At 43.4% G+C, this 14,500-nt stretch overlaps 1 protein-coding gene across 1 annotated transcript; it reads left to right on the forward strand.

The window, feature by feature from the left end:
• The first annotated feature begins 1,173 nt into the window (after positions 1 to 1,173).
• neurl1b (neuralized E3 ubiquitin protein ligase 1B) lies at positions 1,174 to 14,236 on the forward strand. Its single transcript, XM_080036132.1, has 6 exons — positions 1,174 to 1,336; positions 6,485 to 6,729; positions 7,786 to 8,119; positions 9,654 to 10,424; positions 12,324 to 12,449; positions 13,258 to 14,236. Exons 1-6 carry the CDS (start codon positions 1,306 to 1,308, stop codon positions 13,518 to 13,520), a joined length of 1,770 nt encoding a protein of 589 aa, XP_079892258.1. The 5' UTR covers positions 1,174 to 1,305; the 3' UTR covers positions 13,521 to 14,236.
• Positions 14,237 to 14,500: the final 264 nt, after the last annotated feature.

The following is a 14,500-nucleotide window of genomic DNA, read 5'->3' on the forward strand; positions in this document are numbered from 1 at the left end:
TATGGGGAGATACGCTTCTGTCGCCGGCCCCGCCACTCCCTTCACTCGTGGTCTCTCTCTCTCTCAGTCAAACCCTGCAGGCCATGGCTCCTCGGAGAGCAGTGTGGTCCACAAGACAGGAAACAGCTTGAGAGAAGCCCCACAGTCAAGGCTGTGGGAGGGCAGAGGATGGGGTGGAGTGGGGTGTGAGGGGGGGAAGAAAAAAGGGGATTTCCTCATATGGCGTTTGGACTTTTATCAAAAGTCCGCAGTACTTATCTGTTTGTCCAACATTTACATGAGTATTTTAGGCTGGGATGGGTCTGAGTGTGCCGGGAACTGGGATTTAAAGGTGTAGTCAGCGATTTCTGTTTGTCAAAATCAGGAAATGTTTCGTCACGATCATGTCTGTACTGAAAAGAGGAATACAATGTTGATACACAGCCGAGGGGGTGTGTAAAGGGGCATGTTGCTAGCACGTTGGGCCCCTTTTGTATGCATTTTGTTTACATACCCGTTTACAGAGCCTGGGCTGTGTATTGACACCAGATTTTGTTTCAGCGCACACAGGAACACCTAGCGGATCGTGAGGTATTCACTGATTTGGACAAAAACAAGCTTCCTCCAGAATCACTGACTCCACCTTTAACACCAAGGTTCAAATATCTTTGCAAACATCGTATTCAGATGATGAACAATGATCTTTGATGATTTTTTTGTTATCAGAGTTTGCACTGTAAGCTAGACCTTTCTATGCAAATGTACTGACAAACTGCCTTCCTTTGGATTGAACATCCCTTTCAAGCACGATGCTTGTTTGTCCCATATAGGCAACTACTCACTCGTTTGGCTGCTTCATCACGGGCTCTGAGGGAGTCAATAATGAAATGATGTATTCAGAGGCTCTGTGATGCTCTTCTTGACGGGGGATCTCTTGCTTGCTTACTGTGTCTTTAAAGTCGTGCAGAGAGAGAGAGAGAGCGAAAGAGAGAGAGAGAGAGGGAGAGAGAGAGAGAGAGAGAGAGAGAGAGGAGCCTACACTAAAGAAAGGAGGGGGCTGCCTATAGTGCTGATGTGCGTGTGCGCCAGTTGGAGGTGTCCGCCTGTCGCAACCAACTGCTCGGGCTTGCCATTAAGACGGAGAAGAGCGCGTGTCCATGCACGCTTCAGAATCCAGCGAACAGTATTGAAGGCACCACCTATCATACTCCATATAACCCAACTGGTTCCAGGCAAACAACCTTCAGACCGAGGATACACGGATGGACAGAGACACATCGCAATCGGTATCAACTTGTCAGCGGGCGCGAGGAATTTCTGGATATAATGGGGAATACGACACCTAAACCTTTGATTGGTGAGACTTGTTATTAATGTTCATCATTCATTAGGACAATTTGCATTCACTCATACAGAGAGCAGTATAACAGCTTGAGAATACACATGGCGAGTGTTTAGTGCTCAATTTCTCTAGTTGTGTTCGCTGAGTGTTCGTGGAGAGGCGCGCTTCTTGCCATCACGGGGGAGCCGAGCGTGATTCCCAGGGAGCGAGTCCAAAACCAGCGCTCTTCCCGACCTGCAGCAGCCGCATGTCATGTTGCCTTCAATGAAAAACAAAGAGAGTAGGCTATATAGGCAAGCGAAGGGTGATCATTTTTCATTTAATGATCATCTTTACGCATGCAGGACCACCACCAACATATTATATATTCTTTTTTTTTTAGGAAAACTAATTTGCAGCTATTTCAAAGGCAGGCGTCACACCCCTGATTGTATCACACAAATGACCAATTTCAAAATGACTTTAAATGACCACAGCCTGAGCATTTAATGGCTCCTGTTTCTGCTAGTGCCACCCATGGAGTGCACAATCACGTTGTTGTCTCTTTACTTACTGGTTTACTGTCGTTTTTTTGTCATTTGCCATAGCCTACTACATATCAGTGTGTTAATATATCTGTTTATTTCAGACAGCATTCATTGTATGCCTGTTTCTTTTTGCAATATTTTGTATAACAAGTAGCTGTGTATCTGAGTACTCATAGTATTAATCCAAATGGATATTGCAGCAGCAAAGTGATACAAAAAAAATAGGCGAAAGACAATAGTAATCAAACATGAATACCATCTTATGAAACCAACAAGTACTGAACACTATAGGACACCAATTACACTCAAATATACACAACCACATATGGTCTTGCAATATGCTGTAGTTGGGTATCAAAGCTCTCAAGAACAATATAAAGTGATTGCCAGTGATGTATTCCTTGAATGTGACTTGATTGTCAGCCCAGGTTCCATTTTTTCTTTATCTTTTTTTTTCTTTTGCATAAAAGAGCCATTAACAGCCTTCAAGTCTCATCACTTCCCGAGCCACTTTACCATGACACCTAGAGCACATTACTTGATAATCAGTTCCCTCTATCAGTCTGATTTAATGTCCGTCACACTCCCACGCCCCCGACAGGCGACATCAGGCTAAATGATGTGGTTCCTGTTGCCACCAGAGCCAGCTGACTGAAGGCTTGCACCAGCAGCGTTGAGCCCCATTGCTTGCACTGCTTGTGGTTTTGAGTAAGGCTGCGTATCGGTCAAAATATTTCGATAACCGATACCGATAAATTGACTTCGAAACCAGTTCCTGAATGATATTTTCTGATATTTTCTTCCATACCAATTTTATGAAATCCATTTCTAACAAGACGACATTAGACATTGTGGTAAAAAAAGAACCTTACCCTTAATTTTACAGCTTATTCACATTTTTACAAAATATCAATAAATAAAACATAGATAGCAATCGAAAGCAACTGCCTTCAGATGACCACAAATGCTCTATTTTGATTATTAAAAACTTCACGATACTCGATGGTAGCGAGGCATTTCCTTCGGTGCCAAGAAAGTGTTGAACATCTGATACCCGGCCCTAATTTTGAGTAACATGGAATTATTAGAACATGTGCGTTTACTGGGTCTACATATGCATCAGTGCACAGTGTATGAGAGAGTACGTTTTCATAGGTATCAAGTGATATTGCTGTTGACAACTCGTAGAAAAAAAACGTGTAACATGACAGAAATGATCATAAAATGCACAGCATTCTGTGTGTGTCTCAGTGACTAAGTAATTGTATGATAAACACTTACACGCTTGAGATATTGCACAATGGGAACCTTATCAGCTTGTGACCATTCTGACGAAGTCCCTAAAGTAGCCGCACTTTAGGACTTGTGTTGTGACGGAGGTTTTAAAAAATATGATACACGCATTTCTCCCTCCGGAAAATGTCAGTCTGCCTCATCACTTTCCAGTATTGAGGATGCATTCCTGGTTCTCTCTTATCTCTTCTGCTGTTGTCATGATTTTTGGTTGACATCGCTGTTCAGCACTCCTGACAAGGCAAGGCCACCTGATTAAGGCACAGGCCTTTAAATACACATACTAGAAACATTTCCACACCATTAGGGGAAATAGTCTGAGTAGTAATTATCCATCATCGTGACATTGTTGACCTAGCCTTAGTTTGTGCCTTTAATAAATTCACATCGCATCTCATTTTGAAGAAATTTAAATAAGTTTTTTTTTTAATCTTTGAAAAACCCTAGAAGTAATTTAGCAACACTTAACAACACCGCTGCTCTGGTATTAAGTATTTCCAGAATCCCCAAATACTCTTCTAGCCATCTGCTATTCCCTAAGCTGCAATAAAAACTTATTTTGACCTGTTTTCTCAAGCTATGACGATACGTCTTATTCAGGAAGCAGGAAATGACATGTCTCTGCTAATTTTGGTGCAACAATAGAGAAATGATAGAGCGTTATTTAGTTTCAACATCAAATAGAAAGTGACATCAGAGTATAGACAGATTTAGGTGATAGTGAAACCTCCATGTGGAGTCATTCACCAAATGTATTGTGTCTCTCCTTGATGCTAACAATACATTTCCTTCCGCATTGAACATCTGCAGAGCTGATTTTTGGATCGTTTTTCAAACTGCAGTGTTTACATCCGTCTCGACTTGCAAGCAGTCTCCTTTTGTGTGCACATTGCTAGATTTATTGGTGCATTATTGCGACCAGTAGATGTTTGAAACCATGTGAACTCATTGGCAGGGCCCTAAGGCATCACCCATATGCACAGACATGGTGCATCCAATCCATATCGCTACAAGGGGCCAAAAACTCCACAGGGCATATTAAAGGTCACATACTGTATTATGCTCATTTTCATATTCAAAATTGTAATTTAGGTTTTTACTAGAATCTGTTTTCATGGTGTAGTGTCAAAAAAAAACTTTATATTTCTCGCAATGCCATTGCTTAATCTTCTCTTTTCAGCCTCTGTTTGAAACGCTCTGTTTTAGATTGTGTCTCTTTAAGCCACGCCTTCCAAAAAAAGTTCAGTCTGCTCTGATAGGCTGGTGGAGGTAGAGAAAAAGAGAGTGTTGTTTTTTCACATACTTTGGGAGTCTACAGTAGACACACTGGGGACCAATATTTATGTTGAAAAAAAACATTGAAAAAGTGCATTTTGCACAATAGTTGGCCTTTAGGTTTGGTTCACATTGTATACATAAGCAAAGACACCATTTTCGGCCACCATCTTTGTTTTGTATTGTTTGGATTATAAGTCGTATAGTTACAAGGCTATATGAGTTTCTAAGGCATCCAGTGTAAGCGGTAAGTGTTGATAAATCACCCTGGGGTTTTTCAAAGATGGTTGGCTATTTATTTTTTCAGGAACGAAACAAATGCTTTGCTATGCGACTGGGATGTAATTTTAATACACAAGAGGCACCAACCAGGGGGCTAACATCTACCATGCGCTGAGCTTGTCCCCTCACTGCATGGCCTCTTGTTACAATGCCTTTCATCTAATAATGGCTATAGTGGCTATATCAGTCTTCATTGTAGAGCCCTCAACTGTCCCAGTACGTCAGACAGACCTACAGTGTGTATAGGCGAACCCCTCCACACTTTGATCAAAGTCATATTTCTTACTCCCTCAAAAAGCAACACTCCCGGAGAAAAGGGAAAGGGTGCGCACCGCACATCATTTGAGATGTTACAGATGTGTGCTCGTTGCCTCCCGCTTCATAGTTTAGAATATAATCAGTGATAATGTCTAATTTAGGAAATGTGCTGTGGAACATTTGACTGAGTTATTGTCTTTACACCAGTGGATTTTAAACAGAAATGTAATCACCCTGTGGCTCTGGAAGGAGGATTTTTTTGGATTCCAGCCAGTCTATACCATAAACACTTCATTTACAGCTTCAGCTTTATTGCACATTTGAACAAAACCCAAGAGTCTCATTTAAGGCAATGATCAGTTTGTCTTGATTTTTCACCGGGACATTATTTTGCCCCAAGTAGGACATGGACTCCTGTGAAGATGAGATCAAACATGAAAGGCTTTTTTTTATTTGGGCTATTTCTCCACTGAATGCAAAAGTGTGATTCATTCGCCACTTCTGAAGATAACTGTGGAGGAATGAAAGGGGGGCTATTCAGGGTTTGTTTATGCTGTAGGCCAAGGGTGTGTGTGTGTGTGTGTGTGTGTGTGTGTGTGTGTGTGTGTGTGTGTGTGTGTGTGTGTGTGTGTGTGCAGCCCATAAGGAGGACTTATTGCGCCTGTTGTTGACTTTTATTTTCTCAAGTTGCTCAAATCTATGTTGATTTTATATTATAAAAATGTCCTTGTTATGTTTCCAGGTTATATACAGTATGAACATTTTAGATTTACCTAAATGTACCTTATTTTATTTCTGCGTCCCATATGGATGCGGTAAAGAAGACTGATTTGGGACAGTTTGACTCTTTTATACTGTAAATGTGGGTTGCGTTGCTAAAAAGGGGGACTATTTAATGTAGTTGTTGAGAGGTAGCAGAGGGGGGTTTCATGGTGTCAGTGTGGGAAAGGATGTGTGTGAGCCTGTGGGCTGCTAAACATAACTGGCCTCTGCCCTCCAAAACCAACTGCCATGGACCACTTGCAAAGGAGTTATTGTGTTGACGAATAGTATGCCCACCCTCTTTTTCTAACAGCTGGTGCAACTGACACTGCTGTCCAGTTTCAATGCTGCTATGTCATCATGTTAAAAAAATTAAATCATTATTGGGTGTCATCATCATCATCATCTTCATCATCAACTTGTATCATTAGACTCAAGGTCCATTTTAAAAGACATACAATAAAAAAAATAGGTAACACATAAATTAGAATAAAAACATTATTACCACTTATAAAGGGCACTTACTGTTTACCAATGTCTCCAAAGGTATGACTAGTAGCGTACTGCACTTTAACTTGGGTTCGACAGCAGCATTATACTTACATTCTTTGAGTCATTTAAGCGACTGATAAATCTGTACATACAGTATCTCAATAAAGCTTGTAAGGTGTTATCGCCTGCATTCACAAAGAGCTCACTTGCACTGCTCCACCTTAGATGTCTTTTTTTTTCTCACTTTTTCACCCGTTTTATTTTGTACCCTTAGATGCGACCCTGCACCCCCGCGCGGTGTCCAGCAGACCGTACTACAGCCAGCCTAACAATGGGTCGGGTGTGGAGAGGAGAACGTCGGCTCCTCCGGTCAGCCTCAGCGTGGAGTCGCCGCGCTTTCACCCCCACGCCAAGGGTAAGAACATCAGGCTGGACGGACAGCTGCGCCGGGCCACGCGCAAGAACAGCTTCTGCAACGGCATCACCTTCAGCCACAGGCCTGTCCACCTCTACGAGAAGGTGGGTCTGCAACTTTTTTTTCAATATTCAGATTAAGGCTAGACACTGCAGGTGAATAGGGTAACATTGGTAACTTAGAGATATCATCATGAGCTAGTTTATAACTTACATTATATATATTTTTTTTTTGTATTACTTGTACTATTACCCCAACATATTAGTTTCCAAAGTTTTTTCAGAACATGATTTTTGGAATTGGCTTTTTTTCCATTTAATTAATCAAGATATACTATGTACAGGCCTTTTAAAATGCATTTTCGGCATGTTTTTAATAACAAAATCCCACCATATAAACAAATCCTTCTGTATGAACTTAGGGTAGTGCTACAAATGAATACAGATAGTTAAGTTGATGTGAGTGCTTTAGAAGTAGAGATTGTTGGATCAGAGTTTTGAAAAAAAAACAATGTTGAGATATTGACCCTTAAAGATGGTTATATGGGAGAAATATAAAGACACAAACAGACAAGTTTTAGTCAAATTAACACCTTAATGTAAATTTTTGTATTTATACTAGCATGAAATAAGACATGTTATGGAAGTAAAATAGCCGAAGAATCCTTTAATTGTCCTGTGCTTGAAAAAGAATTGTGTTTTCACCTGCCATTTCTCGCCTTCAAACCCTCACTCTGGGCCATCATAGATATCTATGGCATCACCCAGGAGGTCACACTGCTCGGCGACTGTGGCTCAGGTGGTTAAGCGGGTTGGCCAATGATCCAAGGGTTGGCGGTTTGATCCCCGCTCTGCCACCTGTGTCATGGTTGTTGTGTCCTTGGGCAAGACACTTCACCCACCTTGCCTCGTGTGAATGTGTATGACTGCTGTATGTTTGAGGTGGTGGTCGGAGGGGCTGTAGGCGCTGAATGGCAGCCACGCTTCCGTCAGTCTGCCCCAGGGCAGCTGTGGCTACTATGGTAGTTTACCACCACCAGTATGACTGTGTGTGAATGAATGGAACCTGGAACCCTGTAAAGCGTCTTTGAGTGCCTTGAAAAGCGCTATATAAATCCAATCCATTATTATTTACGTTTTCGATGAACCCCATTCATTCAGGTGCGTCTCCGCCTGAGTGGTGTGCACACGGGCTGGAGTGGAGCCCTGCGCTTCGGTTTCACCAGCCTGGACCCCAGTGAACTGGTCTCCACGGACATCCCCAAGTACGCCTGCCCCGACCTGGTGACGCGGCCGGGATACTGGGCCAAAGCTCTGCCCGAGAGACTGGCCCTCAAGGACAGTGTGTTATCCTTCTGGGCCGACCGCCACGGCAGGGTTTTCTACAGCATCAACGACGGGGAGCCCATCCTCTTCCACTGCGGCCTCAGCATCGGCTGTCCCCTCTGGGCCATCATAGATATCTATGGCATCACCCAGGAGGTCACACTGCTCGGTAAGCACTTTGATGGAGTCGTTAACTTAACTCTTGTGATGAAAACACTCCTATAAAAAAAACACTTATTGTTGTTTGATGATGTCAGCTGAAAGAGAGGCAAGCAGAGAGAGGCTGACTCACATTCACAAAGGGGAAGTGAGAGAAACGCATTTCACAACCGACTGGTCACGGGTTTGAACAGCATCCATTATTACTAGTCATATATTCATCCCATAAAGTATTGAGTAATGGCCTATTTTTGTGAGTGGAATCATCAACTTTAAGGATGCACTCACAGTAGGCATTTGTAATGTGCCCAAGAAAGATTGACGGCTAGAGTAGAGTGTAGTTGTTTTGACCAGTGTGAGAGTCACGCTCAGTACACCGCTGCAATTTTGGCTGAATGAAAATATACAAAAACAATATGAAAAAAATACGCTCCAAAACCCCAAACCTGTGCATATTAAGAAGTGCTGACGTATTGACAAGAAGCAATCTACAGTAGGCCTGCATCTTTTGAAGCAGTGTAAGTGCGCCATTAGAATCAGCTAGAAGGCTGTGTTTCTTTTAGTTATTCCACCATCTCTTTGACAACCCCTGAGTCCTCAGACACTTATTTTGATAGTGTCAACACATTCGCTGCTAATTTAAGCCGCTTCCCGAGAGTTCAGAGAGCAGCTGTGCCAATGGAGCTCTTCAGCAGCCAAGGCCAATATAGTAGGATTAGGTAGTAAGTAGTAGGGGTCTAGAAGGACTTAATAACCTAATGACAAAACTGGTTTGTCTCGATGACCAAAACCATCTAATAAAAATAGTGCATCAATCCGGACACGAACCACAGACCTCAAATCCTCCCAAGCTCTCTCTCTCTCTCTCTTCTTACTATCACTCTGTCCCTCTTCCCCTCATTTCCATCAGCGTCTCCCCCTGTGTTTCCCTCTCCTTCTCACCCAGTGTGTGTTTATCTTCAGTCTGACAGGAGCTATGGCCATGTTTGGTCAATACGGCAGATCCCAGGAGCTTTGGTGAGGGGCCAGTGCACTCAACTGCTGCTCCGCCATCACTAGAAATAGTAATAAAGGAATGTATCATAAGTCAAAGGAGGGGGCTAAACCAGTCCCAGACTTGTTTATATCAGCCAACCCCTAAACATACTTGTTATGCAAAACTTTGGACACAAATATGTTTTCAAAGTGAAAAAATATTTTAACTCTGGCTTTATCCAACACCTATAGACATTAGGTTTTTTTATAGAGATGCAAATGTGCACAAAGTTAAGTAGATATTGCCAAATGTGCATATTTATTCAAACATTTTAGAAAAAAAATTCTAATATATAATAGTTTTAAAGTCAGTAGCCAACTGGCCATGTTTCTTGATGAAACCTTGAAGTTAAATAGTTTTAACCTTTTCACCTGCAGTGTCTGGCCTTAATCAGCACACTCATTGAGACCGTAGTCGGCATATGCACTTGACCTTAGCTTCCTTGGGACAGATCATATCATACTCCATTACATCCAAGTCACGTTTGTCCATATTCTGGTTTCCACAGAAAGTGCGTTCGCTGAGAGCGTGGGCTCCAGCTGCCTGAGCGCGGCCCGTCTCAGCGCCTACCTGCCCCAGAGCAGCCACGACTCGGCCAACTACAGCAACAACCAGCTGGAGAACAACCAGGCCGCTGCCGCCAAGATGGCCACCCTGCAGCTCAACAACTACACTCAGCTCATCCCCTGCTGCTCCACCACCACTTCTTCTTCTTCTTCTACTTCCACCTCTTCCACCATCACTCCATCCTCCTCCTCTGCCTCTAGCGGCTTCAGCGTGCCCCGTGTGGTGCGGGGCCTCCCCAGCCCCCTGGACAATGACTTGCACTTTCACCCGATCCGCGGCTCCGACGTCATTCTGTCGGCGGACCGCTCGGCCGCTTGTATACACTTCCTGGACAGCAGTCGGACTCTTGTGTTCAGTGACAGGCCTCTGCACGTGGGTGAGACCTTGTACGTGGAGGTGGGTCACCTGGGCCTGCCTTACTTTGGGGCGCTGTTGTTTGGTCTGACGTCCTGCGACCCGGCCTCCCTACACGGAGTGGACCTGCCGGCGGACCCCGAGGTTCTGCTGGACCGTAAAGAGTACTGGGTGGTGCACCGCGGCTTCCCCATGCCCTGCTCCGGAGACGTGCTGAGCTTCAGTCTGCTGCCCAGCGGGGAGGTGCACCACGGGGTCAACGGAGTGGGCCGAGGCAGGCTGCTGTGTGTGGACTCCTCCCAGGTCCTCTGGGTCTTCTTCACCCTGCACGGGGCCGTCAACAGGCTCAGGATACTGGGTAAGATGAGAGCGTGTGAGATGAGAAACGACCAGAGGTGATATCGTGACATGAGCCAAGCATTCTTCAAGTCTGAGACTCTTTGTAGATTACAGGAGAGTACAAGGGCAAGGAGTTGATGTCAATGAGAGGAGGACGTTTATTTTCATTATGCAGTTTGAGAAAAAAGTTGAATGTGGAGAGTAAGGATGAAATACAATGACCAGAATAACCTGGACTTGTGCAGTAAATTTGGAAAGATAGTAACAGATTGTAACTTCCAGGAGTAATAACTCATCATAAGCTAAACGTTATTACAACACAAACGATGCATCTTTGCTACAACCTCATTTTGACTGAAACCAGACAAGCTCCACTAATAACTGTACTGTATAAGAGTGAAGGTATTGAATATTTTTCACTTCTGTGTTGCGCTTATTTGACGGTCCCTGTGCTCTCGTCTCGCAGCCTGCTGCACATAGAGAGCAATGTTATTAGTGGAGTTTAGAGGATGTCTGGTTTCAGTAAGAACGAGGTTGTAGCCCATTGTCTTCTTATGATGATAGCAAAGATGCATCGTTTATCTTTTAGAAACGTTTTTTTTTACAAGTTATTGGGAGTTCAAATCTGTCAATATGTTCCCATCTTTACAGCAGTCTGGTATGTCAAGTTTATTCTCGAACATTTCCACTTTATTCTTGAAATGCAAATTGAAGAAAAAAAATTCCTCCTCTCATGTTTTTTCTCTCCTGTGGCCCTAATTCTCTTCTGTAGAGGATGACCAGATGGAATACTTGGAAAAGTTATCCATTTTGGGAAATAGGATTATACACTTTATTTTGCCAGGGAGTCAGACAAGGAGATTGATTTCACTCATATTTCTTTGTCACTGTCTGCAGCCAGTTAGCTTAGCTTAGCACAAAGTCTGGAAACACTGGGTTAGGTGCCCGACTATTTCTTGGCCCTGTGTGCAAGCTGCCACACGGCCAGCCGAGACTCCAGGATGCTCTGTGTCACACGCCAAGAAATAGTTCCACACACAAAGGCTATCCGCAACACAATGAACTGTCGTATAATGCTTTATTTACTGAGCTTTAGAGGTGCCGCTAGACGGATTCCGATCCCCAATCGACACAGCCATGCCAGGGCTAGCTTCCAGTCTTTGTGCTAAAGCTAAACCAGGCTTGCTGCTTTGCTGGTGCGTGATATTGAACGGGCAGAAACGACTGTGGCATCGATCTTTTCATTTAATTCAATACAAGAAAGCAAAAAAAAGGGCATATTTCCCATAACGTCACTCATAACTTGAAAATGATAAATACCCAAAAAGGGCATAGCCTACTCTTCAATTATCATCAGTCTATTCTGGAGTCAAGGCCGCTCCCCCCCCCCCCCCCCCCCCTCTCTCTCTTTTACAATTTATTTTTTTCCCAGGGTGAAGGAATGCAGCTGAGTAGTTTATGTCTGTTCAGTTTTTTGGAGCTTTGACCTATCTGTCCTAGTCCCACTACTCCCACATAAACCTCCCATCAGCTCAGACCTCATTTGTAAAAGCGGTTTGGGATCCAACAATATTATCTTCAAACAGACACACACACAACTGAAGGAAATTGGTCTATGAAACTCCCCAAAGTCATGCTAATACGCATATCTAATCTGGCCCGCTCAGCTTAAAAGAAAAAAGCCTCCGATTAGTTCAAGGACACAGTGTTGAGATGATACTAAACTATAGTTAAATGTACGTTTTGCCCTGAATGCATGCTGCCTTCAAAGGCTCTGTATGTGAGTAATCATCTTGTGGGGGGTTTTCTCATGTGTAGTACTTATCTCTGTGTGTGTGTGTGTGTGTGTGTGTGTGTGTGTGTGTGTGTGTGTGTGTGTGTGTGTGTGTGTGTGTGTGTGTGTGTGTGTGTGACATAGGAACAATGCAGTCCAGTCCTCCCTCCACCTCCCCCAGCACTTCCCAGAGCAGCAGTCCAGATGACAGTGACTCAGACCTGGCGTTCAGCGTCAACAGATCCTCCTCTGCGTCTGAGTCCTCTCTGGGTAGGTCACCCAATGATGACATCATGCCTCATGCTAAACAGTGTATAGCAGCCTACAGGAAAAGCCTTGAGGAGGGCACATATGGAAGGCTAGTGTGATGCATAGATGTTGGACTGTACTGTACGTGAAAGATGCAGGTTGTAGGAAAGTAGTTTTTACTTCACTTTTTGTTTCAAGTGGCGACAACTGATCTCCGTACTATAGAAGGACGTTTGTGTCAGTAAATTTTGCCGAGATAATACAAATATAAGTCATATTTTAAGTCCAAAAAAGCTCAAATTATCAAATAATAAGTAATCGTTATTAGATTAGATGCAAAGTATTATGTAGGATATTTTACATCGTCGGTATGAGATAAGTCAAAATTACGAGAAATCCGGACTTTTTATCTCATCGTTTACTATGGCTTTATTTATCAAGGCAAAGTTTTTATCTTATTTTTTTTCTTTTCCTGGCCCAAACAGGCTTCCATACCTTCCCTATGATATTGTTATTTGTTAGAGATAAACCTCCATGTATAAAAAGACCAGAACATACATATACAAGAAGCCATACTGAATTCTGAACCTTACATAGCATTCTCATAACAACAACATTTACAACTATCTTTGTGTGTGTGTGTGTGTGTGTGTGTGTGTGTGTGTGTGTGTGCGCGCGTGCGTGTGTGCGTGTGTTTGTGTGCGTGCGTGCGTGCATGCGTGTGTGTATATGTATGATGGTGTGCGTGTGTGTGTATGCTTCCATGTATGCTTCCATGTCTGCTCCATATACCCTCACACTCTTTCTCTCTCTCCGTGCTGTCCTCCAGTGACCGCTCCCAGCTCCCCTCTCAGCCCTCCGGTCTCTCCCTCTCTCCTCCTCCTGCCTGCTGCCTTGGAGCCGCTGCCCCCTGCTGGTAAGAGTGGAGAATGCACCGTCTGCTTCGACCAGGACGTAGACACGGTCATCTACACCTGCGGACACATGTGCCTGTGCAACGACTGCGGCCTCAAGCTCAAGCGACAGATCAACGCGTGCTGTCCCATATGCAGGAGGCCCATCAAAGACGTCATCAAAACATATCGGCCGTGACAGTTTCAAAACAGGTGCTTTTGTGTGACTTCTTCTTCCCTCTTGCTCTGGATGCCACCCTGTGTTCATCCAACCCCACCTTTCTCAGGCTCGGTTGGACATGGACCTTGGCCCCCCGACCCTCCACCCAACCAGAAATTAGCCACACCCTAAGACATAATTGTGCCTATATTTCCATATTTATATGGATGAAATCAATTATGGAGGGAAAAAAAGACTGGGCTCTTCATGAAGCAGAACTGTGATAAAAGCTGAATCTTTATAGAAAAAGACTGCATAAATGAGCTCCTTTATTATTGTCTAAAAGATACATCCTGTGTTGGCGTTTTTTTTGTATTTTCCCATGTGATGTCTCTTATGTCACATGTACAGTATTTGCTGAGCAGAAAAAGCCTGCTGTGTTAATATTTTGTCCTATGCTGTCCTAGATTTTATGTGTGCTTCAGCAGAATATGCGGACCGTAGTCTACGACTTCTAGTGCCTTAGAATTTTCTTGTCACATTTAAAGTGTCCCAAGTCATTACGCTAACAATCCTAGCCATATTTCTAAATGTACAGTAGAGAAAAACTTGTGGCAATGATTAAAAAAAGGCACACAGATACAAAAGGTGTAATAGTAAGTGGGAAGATGTAACTGTTTGGGTCAGTGTGTTTGGTGGTGGGCTTTAGGAAAAGTATGTTTGGAAAGTATTGAATAAATAAAGCTGGTTTTTGCACATTGTAAGATTAATAAAAGTGGACTGAGTGTGATTAAAATGTGTGCAGTGTCAATGATAATGCCAATTATTAACTGTAAAGGTTCACTATATAAAAATCTAGGAGATTTAAAGATCGGGTGATGTGTTCAACAGCTAAGATGAGCTGACCTTAAGCTGACACTATACAGTGTTGAATTGATGTTACCAAGGTCCACAACCTGGAAAAAGAAATCCAGTGGGTAAACCCCGTCTGCTGATAAAAATCATGTGATAGTTGCAAG

This window comes from Ammodytes marinus (assembly GCF_949987685.1).
Source record: "Ammodytes marinus genome assembly, chromosome: 10".
Taxonomy (NCBI): Eukaryota; Metazoa; Chordata; class Actinopteri; order Uranoscopiformes; family Ammodytidae; genus Ammodytes; species Ammodytes marinus.